This window comes from Neurospora crassa, linkage group V, assembly GCF_000182925.2.
Source record: "Neurospora crassa OR74A linkage group V, whole genome shotgun sequence".
NCBI classification, from domain to species: Eukaryota; Fungi; Ascomycota; class Sordariomycetes; order Sordariales; family Sordariaceae; genus Neurospora; species Neurospora crassa.
The window spans coordinates 473,988-496,076 of NC_026505.1; the positions used below are offsets into that span (position 1 = coordinate 473,988).

General features: G+C 48.8%; 5 protein-coding genes and 2 non-coding genes across 7 annotated transcripts; 4 read left to right on the plus strand and 3 right to left on the minus strand.

Annotated features, from left to right (window-relative positions):
* Positions 1–1,112: 1,112 nt before the first annotated feature.
* On the plus strand, positions 1,113–3,345 carry NCU07740 (hypothetical protein; the record flags this gene model as incomplete). Its single annotated transcript, XM_953098.1, has 5 exons — positions 1,113–1,346; positions 1,461–1,957; positions 2,038–2,242; positions 2,319–2,756; positions 2,827–3,345. 5 exons carry the CDS (start codon positions 1,113–1,115, stop codon positions 3,343–3,345), a joined length of 1,893 nt encoding a protein of 630 aa, XP_958191.1.
* A 733-nt stretch (positions 3,346–4,078) lies between these two features.
* Positions 4,079–6,589, plus strand: NCU07739 (YTP1). The gene is made up of 3 exons (XM_953097.2): positions 4,079–4,862; positions 4,940–5,785; positions 5,884–6,589. The coding sequence occupies exons 1-3, from the start codon at positions 4,569–4,571 to the stop codon at positions 6,304–6,306; spliced, it is 1,563 nt and encodes a 520-aa protein (XP_958190.1). The 5' UTR covers positions 4,079–4,568; the 3' UTR covers positions 6,307–6,589.
* A 1,378-nt stretch (positions 6,590–7,967) lies between these two features.
* NCU15076 lies at positions 7,968–8,062 on the plus strand. The gene has a single exon. It is a non-coding gene; the product is annotated as a tRNA-Ser (tRNA).
* An 860-nt stretch (positions 8,063–8,922) lies between these two features.
* Positions 8,923–9,010, minus strand: NCU15077. The gene has a single exon. It is a non-coding gene; the product is annotated as a tRNA-Ala (tRNA).
* Positions 9,011–9,180: 170 nt separating this feature from the next.
* NCU07738 (hypothetical protein) lies at positions 9,181–10,621 on the minus strand. The gene has a single exon (XM_953096.2). It carries the CDS (start codon positions 10,271–10,273, stop codon positions 9,323–9,325), a length of 951 nt encoding a protein of 316 aa, XP_958189.1. The 5' UTR covers positions 10,274–10,621; the 3' UTR covers positions 9,181–9,322.
* A 155-nt stretch (positions 10,622–10,776) lies between these two features.
* NCU07737 (salicylate hydroxylase) lies at positions 10,777–13,036 on the minus strand. The gene is made up of 4 exons (XM_953095.2): positions 12,221–13,036; positions 11,640–12,076; positions 11,252–11,577; positions 10,777–11,188 (listed from the first exon to the last, which is right to left on the minus strand). Exons 1-4 carry the CDS (start codon positions 12,650–12,652, stop codon positions 11,031–11,033), a joined length of 1,353 nt encoding a protein of 450 aa, XP_958188.1. The 5' UTR covers positions 12,653–13,036; the 3' UTR covers positions 10,777–11,030.
* A 1,942-nt stretch (positions 13,037–14,978) lies between these two features.
* Positions 14,979–17,697, plus strand: NCU07736 (PEP5). Its single transcript, XM_953094.2, has 2 exons — positions 14,979–15,769; positions 15,858–17,697. Exons 1-2 carry the CDS (start codon positions 15,545–15,547, stop codon positions 17,409–17,411), a joined length of 1,779 nt encoding a protein of 592 aa, XP_958187.1. The 5' UTR covers positions 14,979–15,544; the 3' UTR covers positions 17,412–17,697.
* The last annotated feature ends 4,392 nt before the right edge of the window (positions 17,698–22,089 follow it).

A 22,089-nucleotide genomic window follows, 5' to 3' on the forward strand; every position in this document is an offset into this window, starting at 1 on the left:
CGAAGCGGTGATCTTTAGTTGTCGTGGCGATCCTGTCTGCTCAACCTCCCAGTGAGAGCTCAAGAATATGTCTTGTTTGTGCTTTTCTGTAACACCCTATTGACTTGGCCAGTTGACCATCAACAGGAAGGATGAAACACGCATTGGTTCATCTCATTCATGTTCTTGGCGAAGAATCATCGGGGTAGTCCCCAGGTCTAGCCGAGAAGCAGGTATCTCTAAACATGGGTTCGGGCCGCTCGTCACCGTCTACGGTCAGGAAGAGGGCGCTAGTTGCTCCTGGAGTAGTCCCGGGGCACAAGTTCCCCATCCTTGGCTACATTCACAGAGACAGACAGGAAAAGGTCAACCCTATGGGCATTTGTGCCCAACCGCAAATTTTTTTTCTTTTCTTCTTCTTCTTTAACGTTTCCAAAATTCCTTCGGCATGAAATCTTGCCGTGCAGTCCCGCCCGCAGTTGGGGGGTCTTTCTCGCCTCGCCTCCCGCCTAGACTCTCAACGGCCTGGGTCGAGGTGCCTTGCAGTCCTTGCACTAGCCTTTCCTGGGGTTGTCATACACAACCTCTGTGCAGTAGCGGTGCCTGAAAATCTTGTTAGTGAACCTGGTCTCGATTCGATGACTCCCGCCACACCCGCTTGCGGTGAGTGGTAGGTACCTAGCCTAGCCTAGAGGCGTCTGCAGACTTTGTTCATGCGTTCCCCCTTTTGGGGTTTTCTTTTTGGGTTGGGGGTGGTCGGATTGTATAAGTCATCAACGTCACGGGGGGTCATATAAAAGGCGGTTGGTAGCGCCATGTCGTACACCACAAACTTTTTTTTTTCCTGAGAGCTTGTTCTTCAGGCCTCATCGGGTGTTTCGTCTGCCCTTTTTCCTTCTTTGGTTTTCGTTCACGGGTGTGACCTTTTTTTCTTTCTGTGTGGAGTGACTCCGTGTTTGATGTTGGTGACGTTCATGACCTTCTTCCCTTGACGACACGACTTGACGATACGCCTCTGAGACTTTTCGGTTTTTCGAATATCCTTTCTCCACCACAACGGCCCTCGACATACCTTCACCCTCAAAAGCTACGGGTCCTTTCGAGCCCGTTAGCTACCCTCCATGAACAACACCATGGAGAAGGATATCACAGACGAGATCGTTATGAGCGATCCCAGCCCAACATCAACACCAACGCCGACACCACTCGAGAAGAAGAACCCCTTGGAAACAATAACACCAGTCTCGGCCAACAGCAGCCTAACGGCTCTCGACCGGGTGGTTGAAGGACAATCCACCGGCGAACCCACGACACTCGTTGTCACTTTTGCTCCCAATGACCCTGAGAATCCCCATAACTGGTCCAAGGTACTTACTCCTCCTTCTCCTCTTCCTGTTCACCCACCTCTTTGTTTTGCCTGTTGTTCCTGCCTCCCAACCTTTCCTTGAAGGTAACCACTAACAACAAGACCGCAAAAAAAGGCCAAAAAACTCCTCATCATCCTTGCCGCAACCCTGGCCTCGACCAACTCGGGCTTCGGCTCCGCCCTCTGCTCCAACCTCAGCCCGCTTCTTGCACTCGAATTCAACTTCCCCACGCCCGGTCCCCAAACGATCCTCCCCACCTCGGTCTACCTGATCGGCTTCATCTTTGGTCCGCTCATCTGCGCCCCCTTGTCGGAAACGTATGGCCGTCGTCCCGTTTTGATAACGGGCTTCTCCATCTTCTTTTTGGCCACACTGGGATGTGCATTGAGCAACTCGTGGGCGCTGTTTTTGGTAATGAGGCTGATTGCGGGCACGGCGGGCGCGCCGCCCATCAGCGTAGGTGGAGGCGTGGTGTCGGATGTGTTTGCGGATAAGGTTATGCGGGGGAGGATGATGATGATTTGGAGTGCGAGTTCGTTTGTGGGGCCGTTGGGGGCGCCGATTCTGGGCGGGTTCTTGGGGAGGAGTAAGGGGTGGAGATGGGTTTTTTGGTGAGTCTTTTCTTTTTCTGTTTACCAGACGGAGAGCGACTGAGAGAAAGAGGAAGGACGACTGCTAACGGGCAGAATAGGTTCGCGTTGATGCTCGCTGGAGTCTCATTCTGCGCGGTGGCCTTGATGCCGGAGACGTTCCATCCTAAACTGCTGAAGATTAGGGCCGAGAAGCTGAACAAGCAGATGGAAGCTGAAGGCAAGGCAAAGGGGGTGAGGTATGTTGCCCCGGTTACTGGCGGGGGAAATGCCGATGGAGAGAAGATGGGTGTTTTGAGGCAGCTTGTGAGTTTTCCCGTACCCTACCCCTGGTGATTTGACTTCTTGGAAAACGTCAAGACTGACGATACACTGTCGACAGAGTATCACGCTCTCGCGACCCATTTTGTTGCTCTGCAACGAGCTCCTCCTCGGCTTGACATGCCTCTACCTGGCTTTCGTCTATGCCGTCTTTTACATGATGCTCAAGATCGGCGGCACCATCTGGAGCGGCACCTATCACTTCTCGCCCGGCATCGCTGGCGTGGCCTTTATGACTATGGGCTTGGGAACCATCCTTGCCTGCTTCGTCATCATTTGGTACGACTCGTATGGTCCCAAGTTTGCGGCCCGCCGTCCTGCCGATCGCAAATCCGAATACCTGCGTTTGCCCGTTGCTTGCGTCGGCGGTCCGATCTTTGTGATCAGTCTGCTCTGGCTCGGCTGGACCAGCAGACAGAGTATCCATTGGGCGGTTCCCCTGGTGGCGACGGTGCCGTATGGGTTTGCTTACCACATGATCTTTACTGCCATGATTAACGTACGTTTCCTTCTTTCCCTTTTTTGGCGCATAGGCTATGCAGTGGGTGGTGCTAACAGACAAACAACAGTACGTGACGGATGCCTACTCCCCGCTCAACTTTGCCGCCTCGGCCCTCGCAGCCTGCGGTACCACTCGGTCGATTGCCGGTGCCCTTATTCCCCTGGCGATCGATAACATGCTCGCTGCCTTGGGAGTCGCATGGGCCATCACGGTGCTGGCTATCGTCAGCGCCGTTTTGTGTCTGGTGCCATTCGCCTTCATCGTCTATGCGGATGCGATCAGGGCTAGAAGTCCTTGCTCTCGACTGGGTGGTTTGACGGCGGAAGACCTCGGGGCGGAGTCGGATGAGGAGGAGGTCGAAGAGGAGGTTGAGGAGGGAGGCAACAGGGAGGATCTGGAGAAGGGAACTGGAGCTGCGCTTAAGCGGGAGAGGACGCAGAAGTCGCAGAGGACTGTGAGGAGTCACAGGAGCAGAATGAGCAGGAGGAGCGGGATGAGCAGGAGGAGTGGAAGGAGTATATTGGAGATGAGCGGTGCGAACGAGGTGGGAATGGGCGAGTTGACGAGGAGTTTGTCTGCTCTTTAAGTAAACGAGGACATGACGGTATACACGCGTGGGTACATATATGTATGGTTCCGGAAAAAGGGAGTTTTGGGTGTTTTTTTTTTTGTTTTTTCGTCAGCATGGGGTTTTGCTGGTTTCATGTCAAACTTTTTTCTTGAACGTTATGAATATACCTAATGTTTTATGTTTTGTCTTGAAAGAAAGAAAGAAAGAAAGAAGAAGAAGATAAATGAGAAGAAGAGTCGATGTCAACACCACCACCACCAAAAAAGTGCCGAAAGCCGCCAAGGTATATGAATGAGAACAGAAAACAAGAGAAATTGTTAATTCAGGTCCCAGAACTGGCCAATCATGTATCACGCCTTCAACCTTATCGGGCATGTGGGGGGGGGTTGTTGATGACGAAGGAAGGGAAGGGACCGGGGTGTTACACGAATGATCGGAAGCCCGGCAGGTGGACACAGGAAATGAGGCCTACGCGGCACTGCCTGAGTGTAGTTGTTAGTGTATTACTCAGCAGAAGACCAATAACAGTAACAGCAGGTACCTATGGACCTCTAGTAGCCAAGTGGTGCAAGTGGAAGTTCTCGTGTTCGTTGTTCTGTGCAGGTTGTTTGATGCTCGGAAACCAATCAGAAGGCGACCCGGGGCAGCCCATCAAAGTGGAATGCCAGCAGAAGAATCCGGACATGGCAGAGCCCAGAGCAGCCAAGGCGGGCCTGAATTGGCGGGCGGGGCTGAGCGGGTTTTGTTCGCTCGCTGGAGCTTCGTTCCGACATGCCCGCGCCCGCGCCCTCCCGCCGTGATGATGGTTCAGGTTCGGTTTTCGGTTCCCACGTCAGCAGCTCCGCCAATTTAATTGAAATTCCATTCTTTTCGGTGTTTTTTAGTATCAATTCTTCATCCCTTTCGGACGCGCCTCCCTTTCGTCCCGCCGCTCCAACTCCAGTCATCCACCGGTTGTCGATTCCGTCAGTCCGTGTCGCAATCGTGTATTGATAGTAACAGCACATTAGCTTGTGCTGGGCTGGGTTGTCATCGTTCCTTGTCGCATTACTGTGCTGTATAGAGTACCTACCTCGATACTACCGTGTCGTCCCATCCCCAAGAGTTACGAAACACGGGCTTGCCTCGTCCGATCTCGACCAACGAACTACTACACTACTGATTTGCGACCGACCGACCATTACGCCACTGTTGCGCAGGGTACAGCGTTTCACACAACAGAATCCGAAACACGCGCCATGACTCTCGGCAACCACCCGGCCGACGGCGGCGGCGGCGGCGGCTGCGGCTCTTCTTCTTCGTCGTTGTCGTTCAAAGTACCTCGAGTTCCCTCCTACATCACAACAACGGCAGCTACAGCAGTCCTGGCGGCTGCATTCATCCCGATGGCGTCCGGTCACGACCACCACGAAGATCAGATCCCCGAGGGCGCGACCATCTCGGTCGAGCCACTCGATACGACACTATGGCTTCACATTTTTCTGCAGACGTTTGTCTTTGGCATCCTGTTTCCCACGGGCATGGTGTTGGGGGTAAGCATGGATTCCAGGAACATACCTAGAAATGGAGGCGGAACAAAAGGGCTAACGGGAGACTACCTACCCAACAGATTGTCAAAAGCCGCTGGCACGTCCCTCTCCAAGTCCTCGCGACCGCCCTCGCCCTCCTCGGATACGCACTCGGCCACCTGCACAAGGGCAGACAATTCGTCTCCAACAATGTCCACGCCAGCTTCGCCAACATTTTGTTTCTTATGATGCTCGCCCAGGTCGTGCTCGGCGTCTACCTGAAGCTGCACCTCGAAAAGGGCTTCCAAGGCCGCATCCGCCCCTTCTTCCGCATCCTCCACAGCATCAACGGCAAGGCCTTCCCCCTCGCCGCCTGGGTCCAGATGGTGTTTGGCGGAATCACCGCTCTCGGCTTCTGCCAGGGCGACCATCTCGGTCAGTGTCTTGCCCACTTTATCATGGGCAGCGCCTTTATCGCCTACGGTGTTCTCTTGACTATTGTCCTTTTGGTCGGTCAACTGTGGTTGCGCCGCACCGGCCGCAGCCAGGAATTCTTCGACAGCGCCGTCATTGCCGCCTGGGGCTGCGTCAACACTTTCACCGAGCACCGGTGGGGCACGGCCTGGGTCCGCAACGATTGGCAGCACACCACCATGGGGGTCATCTGGTGGGCTGCCGGTCTGGCTGGTATTTGGCTGAGCAAGAACCGAGATGGCACGCCTAAACGCAACTTTATCCCGGGCTTTGTCTTGTTGATGACGGGCTGGGCCATGTCTGCGCACCCGCAGGAACTCATGATTAGCGCCATGACGCACAAGATGTTTGGGTATAGTCTGATGGGCGCCGGTCTGACGCGCATCATTGAGATTTCGTTTATTCTCAAGGATAAGCCGGCGGTGTCGGACCAGGGATATGAGACGCACAGTTTTCAATATGTTCCTGTTTTTGTGAGTTTTCCCTCCCTTTTTTTTTTTCACTTCCCTCCTTCTCATCAATCAATCAATGAATGAATGAGATTGCTAATATGTGTGTGTGCCACGCGCAGCTCCTCTACGCATCCGGCTTCCTCTTCATGAGCGCCACCGAAGAACAAATGGCTCTCGTCGCCGGCTCGGGAATCGACCACGTCGCTTACGTCCTCATTATCTACTCGATGGCGTTTATTCTCTTCCTCTTTGTCAATATCCTCATCCATCTGTACGACCGCGGTGCCAATGCCGATGGCCTCAACAAGAATACTTCTGCGCAGCATGGAAACGGCGCAATCCGGTTGAATGGACGGGCTACTAGCACCAATCCCGTGGCTCAGCAGCAGCAGCAGTTGCGTGATGCAGGCGAGTTTGAGTTGGAGGGGTTGATGAGTGATGAGGAGGATGATGATGAGGTTGCGGCGAGGAGGAATTTGTTGAAGAATGAGGGGGAGGGGTTGGGGGTTGCTAGTCCTGGGACGACGGCGGCGAGGAGGTAGTGCCCGGTTGGGGATAGGAAAACTGGGAAAAGGGGGGGATATATAATATGGGGGAAGATGGTGAAGGAAAGGTAATGGAGGGTTATTCTATACATGTGTGCATTATTACTGGGTTGGTTGGGTGGGATTGGAGTTTAGGTTTTGTTGTCGTTGTTTGTTAGAGGCGGCTCGGCTCGGCTGGGCTGGTTGGCTTGTTGGACTAGGCGATGGTCTGGTGTTGGTGAGCAGTTTTTCTTGGTGATACAGAAATGAAGGTAAAGGGTAATACACGATGTTCATCTTGAATTTCAGTCTGCTCTCGTTCCGGTTGTGAATTTGTTGTGCAAGATTGAGAGGTACGCGGATAGTGTTACTGACAGGGCGCAACGCTGGTTACGTGTTTCACGAGCTTTGTACTTCCATAGTTGCTTAGATCCAAAACAAAAAGGGAGGTCCACACTTTCCTACTGAACTATAAGGCTGGAATTGGTTCATTGTATAACAACGCCGACATTGATGGATGTCGCCCGCGCTGACTGAGTCGGGAGTGTGTGGCGGGTAATTACGGCTTACGTCTAGGTACCGGTCTTCAGAACCGTATGATTAAGACCAGGCATCTGTTCTTCATCTTTGTAATGGTCTAGAGGTATGTCTTTCCATATCACCAAGTTTGTCATACTTGGAGGCTAAGGTAGGATCTTGGAGGCTAGGACTTTTGTAGAAGAGAGCAGTCAGTCAGTTAGTTAGTCAGTCGGTTAGTAAGCACTTGACGAAAGGGGTCTTGATGAAACTCCCGTCTCCTACAGGCATTTAAATTGTATTTACCGTATGTATGGCTATGTACTGCGGCGTAAGGGTTGTAGTGAGGCTTGAGTATTGTGTTGAGTACCTAGGGTATGTAGGAGGAGAATAGAAAAGCTACCTACCTAGGTAGGTAGGTACGTATGGAATAGGAGAGGTAGGTACCTATGTAGGTCCGGGGGCAGTTTGGCAGTTGGGCACTTCTACACTACATACTATATAATACTTGGTAGTTCTTTCACTGGTTAGGTATTTACCTAAGTACCTACCTATTCGTGATATACTAGGTAGGTAGGTAGGTAGGTATCATCACCTCCGAGTTAGGTTGTCCCAGATAAACTACCTATATGTGGAGGAATAAATACCTGTAGGTATAGATGGTAGTGTAGAGGTACTCGTGTGACAATGTTCATGTACTAGATTGTGTGGTCATGTTGAAGATCCGAATGAAGTGAAGCAATTGTAGTATGGAGACTAAGAGAAGTTGATGTTTTCAAGTTCGATGATTTCGGGTCAACAAGTTGGTTGTATGTATGCTGTATCGGTGTATCGGTGAGTCGGTGAGTCGGTGAGTCGGTGAGTCGGTGAGTCGGTGAGTCGGTGAGTCGGTAACCGGCGCAACACTTTACAATGGTCTTGACCGTCCGAATCAAACGGCCACACCCACATCAAGCGGCTAGTAGTAAGTCCGGAACAGCTGTTCTGAGGCTATACGGTCATATCGTTTATGAAGCGCACGCATTGTGGCCCTTCGTTCAACTAGTATGAGCCCACGTCGACAGGGACAGCGTCCTGCGCACTGAAAGTCTTTTTTGGTGTTACTCATTGAGAGTAGGTATATATGCTAGGTTTCAAAGACATTCTTTCAACAATAAGCACTAGACACTTTGGCGGAGTGGTTAACGCGCAGCCCTGCTATTACGTCATATGCGAGGCTGTGACTTAGGTCGCGCAGGTTCGAATCCTGCAGGTGTCGTTTGATTTTTCTTTTTTTAGGCCTTTTTTCCTGATGTTATTGACGTCAAAATGATTCTTTTTTGGTTGTTCTCGATGTTTTTCTTTTTGTTTCGGTTGAATTGGGCGTGGATGGTGGTTTTTTTGGTGCATGTTGGTGGTTTTACACTCAGTTTGTAGATCATGATGTGCAAAACAAGCAAGTGCATTCCTTCCTTCCTGCCCTTTTGTGCGTGCAAAGTACTTACCAAAGTGAGCAAGTGCGGGCATCGTTCACTTTGCTCCTTCCCAAGTGACGGTACTTTTCTCGCTGTTGGAATCATCTCACCAACGAACCTGCAATGGCGCATTCTGTTTTCGTCTTTCTTTTGTCTTTTCGGTTCGTGTTCTCGGTGTCAGATTGTACGCTGGTGCGTGGTAATACGCTCGTTCACGGTTTGTCCCTTTCGTTACTTTGTTGATGTTCGTCGAATTCGATATTGATGCTGTTCGCTACCATTTGGTTAGTATCACCGTACATGGACGATAGTAATCCATTTAGATTTCCTGCACTCGTCAACATCCTATAGGTACCAGATTGAACTTTACTGTGACTACAATTCAGATGTCGCATTGATAAGAAACTGCACATGATAGTGGGAGTCTAGAATAATACCTTACCTCCAATGACTCTGGTTTATCGTACCTCTATTCAACTTGTCTTGTGCTACCTGCACCATTGTCTGCCTGGGACTTGCGGTTCTCATCATCAACAAGACAGAGAAAGGTGCACATCAAAGTCCGGGGTCCCTTGAGAAACAACAAAAAAGCAAAAAGAACATCTCCCAGCATCACCGAACGTCGAGGAACAAAACAACACGAAACAAAAAGAAGAAAAAAGATTGGACTAACCGCGGATTGAACGCGGGACCGTCTGTATTTTCAATGAAGGCATTGCAAAACAGAAATCATACCACTAGACCATTAGCCCATACGATGATGATAGTGCTAAGTGAGTGCGGTTATATGGGACTAGTGCGTACTGACTCCGCTTTGGATGCACTCAGATGTCGCGCCAACAACCACACGATAAGAGGTGTCAATCAAAGAATGATCAACAACAATGATAGTAGTTGTCAAAACTGCTAGAAAAATCCATCTGACATCCCTGATCACGACACCGAGCACCATTGATTCCGAAAGCAACGCATTTTGTCTATCATGTCCTAAATCATTCATTACGGGGAGAGTCGGTTGGCTGACGAAGCGAATCCACCTAACCAACGAGTGTCCATCATCACCTCTACCTCGTCTTGGCAATCATCTCCTCAGGCTTCATGCCCCGTCCCTCCGTCAACACACCCGCCTTCCTCAAAATGTTCACAGTCTTGTCAATCACCGCCTGATCAACACCCTGCACCTTCTTGGGGAACTTGACCGTCTTCAACCACTCCCGCGCATCCTCCTCCGAGTAATCCAGCTCCGTGCTGATATACTTGACCGCCTCATCCTGGTGCTCCTCAAAGTGCTTGATACCCTCGTTGATCTTCTCCATGGCCTCCTCGACACGCTCGTCCAGCTTCTTTTGCTCGTCAAACAGCTGGGTAGAAGCGACAATCTTCCAGCTGCTCCAGGGCGTGTAAATCTCGCCCACGCGTCTGATCTCGCCGCTGTCATAGTACTTCTTGCTGGTAAAGTGCTCCCACATGAAGAAATCCGCCTCCCCGGAATTGACCGCGTCCCGCAGGTTCTTGAACGTGTTGAGCACCACAAAGTCGCTGAACGGGGAAGCCGTCTCCAGGTCCGTGCCCACCGCCGTCGTCGGCACCAGCCAGTCGCGCTGGTCAGCCAGCACGTAGCCCATCACGTAACTGCCCGATCCGATCCGCGAGACACCAATCTTGCCGCCCTTGAGCGAGTCGACCGACTGGATCTCGGGCCGGTCGGCGCCCGTCGAAATGGCCCAGCACAGAGGGGTTTCGACGTAGGTGCCGACCAGACGGTAGCCGCCGTCGGTGCCGAAGGAGGCGTCCTGCGTGGTGGAGGGGTCCTTGCCGAGTCCGGCGACCCAGCCTTCGGTCAGGCCGACGGCGACGTCGATCTCGCCCGAGCGCAGGGAGGTGATCATGTGCCCGGTGCCGGAGGGGAAGGGGATGAGTTCGGCGGAGAGACCATAGTGCTTTTGGGCAAAGTGGATGGGGGTGGAGAAGTGCTCGGGCACGAAGCCAATTTTGAGCGGGGTGGCGGCGGACATAATGATGATGGTTGTTGTTGAGAGGGTTCTTCTGACTTGGTGGTGGTTGCTGTTTACGCGGAACGGCTTGAGTGGTGATGTCAATGTCGCTGGTGGTGACAGGCGCTGCAGTGAGACTGCCTCTGTTGGTTTAAAAAGGTACTACTGCTGAAAATGACGCAATGCGGGGCGCATACAGGATGGCGGTGGTGACACTGATGTAATGGAAAAGAATTTCTCTTTCTGAAAAATCAAATGAATATTGTTTTTGTTTGGTTGCTTTCGGGAATAAGATGAAGGAAATCCGGCAGTCTTGTTCCGGATCGACAGCAGTCTCCGGCAGTTTGGACGGTGTCACAGGCGGTCCGTTTGCCCCGCTTGCCCCGCGCGGGCCCCGGCGGCCACTGAAGACCTGACGGGACGAAGTGTTCGGGACCGAATGGTGCGGGGATCTCCCGTCACCCGGGCCCGCCATATGTTCGTCCGCCGTTCGGGCGATCACAATGGCAGGGCAGAGCTTGTTAGCAATAATTGTTAAGGTCGAGTGCTGAAAGAGGTGGGAATGGACATGGGACGGGTGCCCGCTTCCCGTTTGCAATCTTTCCCTTCATCCATTTCACGACATCACATCGCCAGGCATCTCTCCATTTTCTCTGAAACCAAATCAATCATTATGCGATCAGCTTCTCAAAATGCCCATGTACAAGTGCTGGATTGCTTTGTTACACTCAATGTCTAGACCCAACCACCCCTCTATCCTCTGTTATGTGGCCGCCGCCTACGCATACTTGGGCGCATTCTGCGGCGAGAATGGCTTCCCCTTGAAGAATCCTTCCGGAAGCTCAAACTTGGCATCCACGGACCCCCGAAGCAGCTGGATTGTGGTGTCGACAACATCGTGGCCCCAATTGTACTCGGCGAACTTGGCCTGGGAATCTGCGATAGAATCAAGGTCAGCATCTTGTCTTTGAGGTACCATCTCTTGCAATGCGAACATACCCAGAGGAACGCTAACGTATTGTGCCACCTCTCTAGCCACTCTTTCAGCTTGGTCCACTCCGGCGTTGCTCATCACCTGGATAGCGCTTGCCCTGTGCCTCCTGGCCTTCTCAAAGATGGCTAGCCTCTCCTGGATATCCTCAGATGTGGCACCACTTAACGAGATACCAAGGGCAATGCCGTCTTCAATACCCTGTGCGCCACCTTGGCCTTGGTGCGGCAACATGGGATGGGCTGCGTCTCCGATGATGACCATCTTCCCTTTGGTCCAGGTGGGCACGGGGCCACGATAGAGAAGAGGCCAGCGCTTTACTTCGCTCGCTTTGCTGCACCACGGAAGATCACATTAGCAATACAACATCGGAGGAACGAGAGGGTGATGACATACTTTAGTACGGCCTGGAGGGAGGGATGGAAGTCGGAAAAGGACTTGAGCAAGTGGGACTTATCGACAGGTGTCTGCCAATCCTCCTTGGTGGCGCCTTCCAACTCGTCATCGTGGAACATGCCAACACAGTTCCAGACCTCACCACCACGGCATGGATACGAGATGAAGCGATTGCCGAACTTGCTAGCGGTATAGATCCTCATAAGCCCCTCGCTCTCGCCATTCTTGTTCCACCACGCAGTCTCCTCGTCGGCATCTAGGTCAGCAGCCGGGATGAGGAAGCGGTAACATCCATTGTAGAGCGCTTGAGGCTCTGGCTTGTTGGCATATCCAAGGATGGTCTCAACAGCAATGGAATGGACTCCATCTGCCGCAACCACAAGGTCCGCCTTCTTCACCAGGCCTGAGCTAAGGGTGATGGATGGCTCCTCTGGGTTCTATAGGGGCAATTGGTTAGCATAAGGCTGTTTCTCAGTCCGTGTCTCGGTGACTTCTCGCTACCGTGCCCGACATGACGATCTTGCTTGGACGGAAGCGTAAGGGGCCGGCTGTTTCATCTCCACATTCTGGATATTACCCACATAAGCGACAACCTGCACGCCCAAGCTCAACTCGACAGGCTTTCCCGGACCCTCAGGGCCCATCGCCAGCTTCTTCAAGGACTCATGCAAGTCAACTCGGTGGGCAAAGTACAGAGGACCGCCATACACCTTGGGAACCCAGTCACCGAGTGGGGTGAAGTCAAACTGCTGAAGAGTGGCTCCGGATCCAATGGCGATGCCGGTGGACGTAACGAACTTGTTCTCCACAGGATCCAAGCCCCATGCCACGAGGGAACGGTTGGCATTCGGAGGCACATGAATGGCGGCGCCAACCTCATTGTTGAGCTCTGATCGCTCAAAGATGCGGACCTTGTGGCCCGCCCGGCGAAGCGAGATGCCGGCAGCCAGCCCTGCGATGCCCGCTCCAACAATGATTACATCGAGGGACTGGTCTTGAGTGAGGGCAGGCATGATGATGGCCGTATGAGAGTGAAACGAATATGGGAATGCAACCGATGCTCAGAACGTACTCATGCAATGGGACTGACAGGAGGATCAGCACAAGACAGGATTTGGTAAGGAAGATACAGTAACACAGAGGATCAAAAGCAGCCTTCCTGGCCCACGGCGCGTTCCCAATAAGAAGGCTGAAGAAAGACACCACGGGATTCGGTACCATGCAAGGTCTTTACCCCTGACCCAAGGATTACGAACTGTCTCGGCCTTCACCATCCGATAGTGGAATCTCTACCATCACTGCAACGCAGCATGGCGGAAGCTTTCGATACAGCCCGTGATATGATTGTATACCTCGGCAGGAATGTTTGAGACAAGCCATGTCTTACAGTAGATACCCCTGCTACAACAACTGAAGGAATCCAACTAGCTTATTTCCTTGCATTTTAAGGGAATCTTGCAAGAGAGGGGAAGGTGCACAGACCCGCCGATCAACTTTGCCCATTACTGTGTATAATCGCGAGCTGGCTACTTAAAAAGCGGAGTAATTCCGCGTCTATCGTTTTGGCCCTGATCTGGAATCAGAGGCTTTGAAATCGGAGTAACTGAGAAACAACAAAAGGATATCACCAGCTATTTCACAGCAGAAATCCGCCAGTGAAATGGAGAGTGAAAGGACGGACCCAGGAAACATAGAGAAGACACCGGCGTGGAACAACTGTTACCTTGCAACATGTGTCCGGCGGTACCAAAGATTGCGTTGCGTTGACCATCTGAAAGAAGCAATGGAATCGTATGAGACTTGCCTCGGAGAGTTACGCTATCTCGGCCCTTGATCTCCATATTTTTTCTCTTCTTGCCAACAGCAAGGGGTTAAGTTTGGTTGGAGCACACCTTTTAGGCCAAGACATGGAACCCAAGGGAGAGAATCGCGGACTATCGCATGTTGACATTGATTGGCAGGATCGCTTCAGTCTGGTTCTATGTTAGCCCGACGCCGCAGAGCACTCGATATCTTCCTCATTACATTATCTAGGCCTCTTTTTTGCATTATCTACATCTAATGCCCGATAATCGTCGTGCTATGGCGTCGTCACTTGACGTTTCTGGGTTTAGACAAGCTTCAGCAATGCTGGGCCTAAAACACCCGTCATTCCAGCTGGAATTGATAAAAAAGAAAAGAAAAGATCCCATCCAAGAATGCGAGGGGGGAAGAATGATACATCACTGGTTACCAAGGGGATGAATGTGGCAAGAGACATCATTGATATCAAGTATGTACCTACCTAGGTATAGACAGGGGAGAGACAGTTGCGCTTTGACCCCTTCGGCCGAGCTTCCATTTGTGCCGCTGGGCTGTAACGTCAACTTGCTAGGTAGGGGTGCTCGGTGCTCGAGCCCTCCCAAGACCCCAAACCCCCCCGGAAAAGCATCAGTGGATTCGCTGGAGGATTGGCCGCTAGCGAAGAAAGGTCGCTAGCGAGCCGTTCCGGAAGGGACCAGGGCTTTTGACGTGGGTGGTGGGGGACATCGACATATCGAGCATGTCACCGAAAAGAAAGATGACTGGTGAGTGCGAATTGCTTCACTTGCCCATACAACTCATGGCTTTCGACACGGTATGAACAGCGCTGGAACGTCAACCTTTCGGAAATCGTACGCTTTTTGGCTTTCTCTTGATAATGGTAAATACCCAGTTGAAGCAAGCTTCGCAAGCGGTCGACACAAGAAAAGCGTCTCGTCTTCTTGTTCCAAAAGACCGAGGAACCCAACTGACGTGCCATCAAAAGGAAAGGTTAACAAATGTCTTTGCTTTTTTTTCTCCAATTTCTGGCCTCACAAGGTAAACTGACAGCCAGCTACGGCGTTCACTCACCTAGCCCAGATCAAGCTAGGCCCTAGCTCATGACACTTGACATGTCGATGGTGTCACTGTCCTTCTCCCAGGCTGTCCCTCGTCCTTCTCCGCATTGAAAGCTGCCCCTGGCCCTTTGAAACCTCTCACACTCATGGAGTCCCAGCCGTTCTTTTCCTAACCCTCGGCTTTCCAGAGGAACGAAGAAAAGGCCCCGTCCTCTCCGCCTATCGTTCTTGTCGTTACAATCCCCTTGTCTTCCCCAGCGGCACGCACCTTTGCAATTTCGCCTGTTTACCCCACCGTATCCTGCCGTCCGTCTTAGTGGACTGGCCTGGACTTTAGCGTCCGCGAATAGCGGCTTGGGAAGGCCTGTAACTGTCACATCTGTCATGTAACGGTAACTATCGTAATTTTGGCGTTACCACCGGTGACAGATGGCCCTGTACGGGCTGGACACTCGACAAGATTATCTTCTTCAAGCGCACTACTATTTCTTCGATATTATGTCAGGGTCTCCTATCCCCCGTTCTTCATCAGAGACGCATAAATTTGTTCCCCCGCTGTTATTGGCCTCGTGGCTCAGGCCTAGAACAAAACTACCACAGGGGCTGGGCAATGTCATGTAGCGTTGTGTGGCCGCATAGTCCTTGGTAAGGAGCAATTTACATAGGCAGATTTTTGTTGGCTGGACTCCGACCTCAGTATTCTTGGTCTTTCAGATTATAGACCAGGTGGCGGACGTTGCAGAAACGCAACTTTTTGTCTTTGACACTCATATGAACATACATCTCCCTTTCGGCATCTTCGTATCTGCCGGCTGTTCTTCCGTCTTGGCCCTTCACATCAGACACTTCTCTTCTCCCTTTTCTGTCTGTGTCTCTGATGCAACTTCTCGGATAAGAAAGTGTTCTTCACCTTACACCTTTACTTCTTCTACGTTCCATTGTCTACGAGTCTGAGAATTCTCATTGCCTGTTACACTCATCCAACTGTTCCTGACACTCGACATAATCCCATCCAGCACGAACAGTTGAGTCGAGAAGGAAAATATGGCAGACACGGCAAGGGAGGCTGGATCTTCCCCAGGCACTGCTTCCCAGAATGACCAGCACCCGGAGAAGGGCACGGTTCAATCATCACAGACTGCGGCTTCCGATACCTCGTCCTCACGGAGCGAACCTAGGCCGCACCTTCACGCAAAGACCTTTTTGGCCGTCTTTGCCATCTGTGTTATCTACTTTGTTCAGATTTACAATGTCGTCGGGAGTGGAGCTGTAAGTGGTGTCGATCCCCATCTCCCTTGTCCTGAGACATCTCGTCATGCAAGTTCCAGTGCACTGACCTCAGTCTGTCTCAATACAGCAAACGAACACTATCGCCATCACACTCGGAAATGGAAGCACGGCTGACGGAGTATGGCTCTCGTCGTCGATTGCCATTGGCACGGCCGTGCTGAGTCCCATCTTCTCCCAGGCGGCTGACTACTGGGGTCGTCGCTGGTTCCTGGTTCTTTCTACCTTTATTGGTGCCGTTGGTTCCATCATCGTGGCCCGGGCCACCTCGATGAACATGGCCATTGCCGGCTTTGCCATTACTTCCATCAGCTACGGCGCTCAGCCCCTTCTGCACGCCGTTTCCTCCGAGGTCCTTCCGCGCCGCTACCGCTCATGGGGCCAAGCCGCTGACCTCATCGCCAACGGCCTCGGTGGTATCACTGCCCTGCTTTGCTCCGGCGCTTTCTCCCGTACTTCCAACGTCCCCTCCGAAGGCTTCCGGAAGTTCTGGTACCTCGGCACCGGTCTCTTCGTCCTCGCCACCATTCTGTGCTTCGTCTTCTACAACCCTCCTCAAACCGAGCGAGAGCGATCCTTTTCCTTCTCCGAGAAGCTCGGCAAGCTCGACTGGGTCGGCTACTTCCTCCTCACCTCGGGCATTGTCCTCTTCTGCATTGGCCTCTCCTGGTCCGAGAACCCGTTCCCATGGTCGAACGCGCACGTGTCCGCCACCTTTGGCGTCGGCATGGCTCTCATCATTGCCCTGGCCGTCTACGAGACCCTTTTCAAAAAGGACGGCATGTTCCACCACGGCCTGTTCAAAAGCCGCAACTTCCCCATTGCGCTCGTCTGCCTCTTTTGCGAGGGTCTCGCCTTCTTCAGCGCCAACAACTACTTTGCCTTCCAAGTCGGCATCCTCTACGAGACGGACGCCCTGCTCGTTGCCACCCGCTACTCCATCGCCATCATCGTCTCCATCTTCTCCGCCGCCGCCGCGGGCATGTACTGCGCCCATTACAAGCGCGTGCGCTGGATCACGGTCGCGTCTTTTTGCGTCTTTACCGCCTTTTTTGCTTGCATGGCCACTAGTGGTGTGGGTTTCGACACCGAGGTCTGGGGATACCCCGTCCTTCTCGGTACCGCCCTCGGCATGTCCCTCTGCGTTCTCGTCACCATTGCACAGCTGTCCACCCCGCCCGAACTCATCGCGATCGCCACGGGCCTGGTCATCGGTCTCCGCTCGCTCGGCGGGTCTGTTGGTCTGGCTATCTACAATGCCCTGCTCAATGGCGCGTTGAATCACTTGGGGGATAACATTGCGAAAGCCGTGCTGCCCCTTGGCTTGCCGCCGCAGTCGGTGGGACCGTTGATCGGTGCCCTGGCGGATCATCATGAGGAGCTGATTCCCAAGATTGAGGGCGTGACGCCGCAGATCATCGAGGCGGGCGTGTCCGCGCTCAAGGAGACGTTCGCGATGGGGTTCAGAAGGGTGTGGACGGCGGCGAGCTGCTTTGTGGCGGTGGCGGCTATCGCGGCGTGTTTCCTAAAGGAGGAGGGCAAGGAGTTTACGATGCGGATTGATAATCCGATTGAGAAGGAGGAGGAGTTGTATTCTGATGTGGAGAGGGCGCACCACGCTTAGGTCATGATCATGAATTGAAGGATTTACGGGGTGGTGGCATGGATGCTGCCTACCTACCTACCTACCTACCTACCTCTACCTCTAGGTACCTCTACGTACATCACGAGTGACGGGGATGAGTTGACAAGGTGGTGTTTCTGTTGCTTGGGTGTTCAAAAAAAAAAACCTAAGACATGTGGACATGACGAAAAAGCTTCTAGAGATCTTTGGGATACCCCTTTTTTTGTCGATCGTTTACAGTCCATGCAAAGAACTGTTTCGCAAGCGATTGTTTCTTTCTTTCTTTTTGTTCTTTATACGACCTTTCTTAATCTGATATTATAGACATAGATCAATAACAACATTGGTTCAGGACTTGTATTGTTCAGTTCGCTCAGCTCATGTGAGTTGTGTTTCCTCTTCGGTTTCTTTTTAAATCTTTTCCTCTTTTTTTCCTTTTCCTTTTTTTTTTTTTTTTTTAATTTCTTTTTTTTCTTTTTCTTTTTTTGCTGCTGCAGCAAATCAGTCCCAGGGGCAGGTACTGTCAACATGGAATCTCTTAAATGACATGCCCTGATTTTATGTCGCTTCTCGTGCATCGGCTTGTTTTTCATTTCTCGCCACCTCAGTGTCGGAACAATGCTATGGGAAGGGAGTAGAAAAAAAAAGGAAATAGAAGGCCTCACAAACCTACCTACATACCTACCACTGTCACAAGTCTCAGCTGAACAGAATCCACGTGGCAAGGCCTTGTTAGAGGTAGCGAGCGGCACGGCCTTATCGGGCTCTGTCTTTTCTTCTTCTCTTTTCTTTTTTTTCTTTTTTTTTTTCTCTTTTTTTTCCCAGCGCAGTCAGGTTCTCTATGTATCTACATAGCTTACCAGGCTGTCGGATCCGAATGTGAATCCCTTTTCTTTTTTTTAGGTAGGGCGCGAAGCAATGCTTTGTCGAACGATGGGTTTCCCCTGGTTTAGCAGTCCGTTGATGGGCTGGTAAAAAGGATTTAGTTCATAATAGACCTCTAAGACTGATATAGTCGTGACGTAAAGAATTGTTCTGGTGGTGCAAAACATCAAGACCTGACGTTCAGCATTTAGGTAGCATCGATTTTATTCTCGAAAAAATCATTTCGGAAGAGCGTTCTGTCCATGGAATCAAGGCTGCACGCTCGTGCCTCCATTGATTCCTAAACTCCCGTTCCCGACAACGCCATAGACTAGACAGACCTCATCAGTTTCAAAAAAGAGAGGCTCGATAAAGCACACATGGAGATCATATAGTGGCGTCAAATATTTTCCAGCTTCCTCTTTTTCACGATACCCTTCTCCACCTCGCGTATGTCCCTTGCGTTACATCCTCTGCCGCGTTTATCCTTTTCTATTGCATTCGCTACCCACAGAATCGTAAGTTGTCATGCTTTAGCGAGACGCATTGGCGAGGACGCAAAAGGAAGGGTAGGTAAAGAACACGGAAACGGGGGAGGAAGCGAGCATGGCGACAAAGTTCTGATGGCTCGTCGTCTAAGTCTAGACGCCGACGGATCCCAACCGGGGGTCACTTTCCCAGGGTGGGTGGGATTCGTACAGGGTCGCCCATACCTTGCAGCGAACAACGGAAGGCATGCCGTCTCGGACATAGTGTATATGGGACGTGGTTGGTTGGTTGTTGAAAGAAAGGGTTGGTACCGACCGTTACCATTCGTTACCAAGACGTAATGTAATGGCGGTACATTAATACAGTTCCCACACTCAATCGCCTGTGCAGTCTTGGCAAGAGGTGTGTGTGTGTGCACACACATATACCGCATTTGACAAATCTGGCCATTTGACATCGCTTTATACGATTTAACTCAATTGTTTAATATCGAAATCTGGTTAAAACTAGTATAAAAAGTCGATATTTTAATACTCTACGTTATATAGTTATCTATTTTAATATTTATATTATCTTTTAAACTATTATTAATATAGTGCGCTACCTTAATACCCGCTAGAAGGTATTAATAATAATAATACTAGTAAATAACGAGTATTCTAATAATATTACTAAAATTGCTAGTATAAGTATAAGGAGTGCGTAGAAATATAAGTGTATTCTATCGGATATTAGTAAGGTATTTTTATTATTGCGAGCTTCCTAGAATATTAGAAAGCTTCCTATATAGGCGCTTGAGGTATAGCGTATATTATATTGCTCCTTATATTTTATTGATTGTAATTAATATTATAAAGGAAGTTATAAACTTCTTTGTATTGAAATCCGATTTATATTTCGACGAGATTTGTATTTTTTTAGCTAACGAGTATAATATATATATTTCGACCGAGACTGTACGGCGGTACCTTCGATAGGAGAAGTAGAAGAAGAAGCGACTCTATATAAAGGTATTATAATAATCCCCTATATTAGTAGTCGAGTAGATATTAAAAATCTCTTTATTTACTATAGAGATATTCGTATTCTATAACGAATTTAGTATAGACTGAAGGGACGGCGCTCGTTGTACTAACTAGGTACCCCGCAGCGCTATTGCAATAGTATTAAATAAATTTATATATAGTATATAGTATTACTTCCTTCTAACTATTATAATAAATAGATTATTAGATATATTAGTATTTAGAAGTGTAACGGACTTAGCCGGGGTTTAAGATTAGATAGTAAAATACCTACTCCCTAAAATAAATCTATTTCCCGGTTACAATAGTATTTTAGTAATAAATAACGCTAGTTAATACTCCTATACTAAATTCTAATACGTATACAATTAGAAGGGGGTTCTATTGTAGTATTTGCTGCTATACTCTTCCGAATTCAACCCTATCGAGGTATACTTTAGTAATTTTAAATAGTAATTTAAAAGGGTATATTATAACGAAGGTAGTAATAAAATATTAAATAATGATTTTACTATATTTTTTAAGCAATTAGCGTAGGATATAGGGTATAAAGTATAATAAATCTATAGCTATTTTAAGAATATAAAGCTAATAATAAATTAATTTAATAATATTAATAAAGAGTATAGCGAGTTATATATTAACGAGCTAGTCGAATATAGAGAGATAGGTATTGTATTTAAGCGGCGGTAGAGAGTATAGAAGGGAGAGATGGATTTATATGTATTAAATTGAATTGTATATTAAAAATACTAGAAATACTAGAAATGCCAGAAGTATTAAAAGTACTAGAAATTATATTTATTTATATAATAATACTAAAATACTAGAAACCCCCCTCTTTTACTATAAATCGATTTATAATATTGTTATTGCTCGCTAGGACCGTTAGTAGTAGTACTGGCCGCTATAGAAGTAAGAGTTCTAGTAACGCTATACTCGAATATAATATTGAATTGTAGGTCTAAAATATATACTAATTAATTAAATTATAATAATAAGAATTAAAGGGTATATTTACTATAGTTTAATTACATTACTAGTACTATATATTTAATTTTGAGGAAGTCTTTAATATTATTTTTAAATACTATATAGAAGTTGTGATTGAACCCTAGCCTTATAAACTATTCTACCGGCTACTTTCTAAATACGAATATATTGGGCGGCGCCTCCTTATTCTAAAGCTTATTTCTTAAAATAATTAGAATTCTATATACTAGTACTACTTTAATTAATAACCTAATATAGTAATACTTATAAAACGCTTTAAAGAATTCGGTAATAATCTTTTTAGCCGGCCGATTAGGCGGAGCGGGGGGTAGTAATAATAAATAAAGATTAAAAGTTGAGGGTACGGGCGGATATAGTATAAATAATTCTCTAGCTTCTATTAGGGAATTTCTAATTTCTTCGCTCTCGTCCTCCTTGCCTACTACCAACGGCAATACAATTAATAGTAGTGCCGGTAGCTAAATAAATACTATAATCGCTATAGAAATAGGAGGAGGGTTAGTATTAATGTGCTTAGTAATAAGAGTCTCGTAGTCGGTCGGGTGCCTATAGAATGCGGTAGTAAAATATTTTAATAACGTATACGAATTGATAGTTACTACTTTACTTGGTAGGGGGAAAGCGCTTGCTATATTATAGTTATAGTTACTAATAATTACCGAATTAGTAATAAAGCCGCTAACGGTATAAGGTAATTAGACTTAGGGATATTAAAAGTAGGGAGGGAAGTACTAATATAGTAACGGGTATAGTAGGTATAGGGGAGGAGGGTATAGCTAGTATAGACCTTTAAAATCGTCCCTCCTTAACGTAGCTTACAATAGACTATTTATAGTCTTTATATTAGTACTACTATTACTACTATTAATATTATTAATAATATTAATATTAATTAGTAAATTATTACTTCCTCCCCTATATTTACTACTACTATTGCTAATACTAGAGGCGGCTACTACCTTATTGCCTAATATATCTCGTACTAACTTAAATAGCGGGTTAATTACTATAGCCTTCCTTAGTAATATAGCACGTACCTACTTACCTATATTTTTAATATTAAAATTATAATAAGTTATACTCTTATTTATAACGTAGTATATTTAATACTTAATAGCCTTATTATAATTCTTGCACTTATAGCTAAGACTATACGCCTATACCTATACTAGCTCCTAATATATAATACTGCGTAACTTTACCCCCGTACGCTCCTTTCGCTACTAGTCCTCCTTTAAATTCTTTTCGACTTCTACTAATATAGTATTTATTATAATACGCTTAGA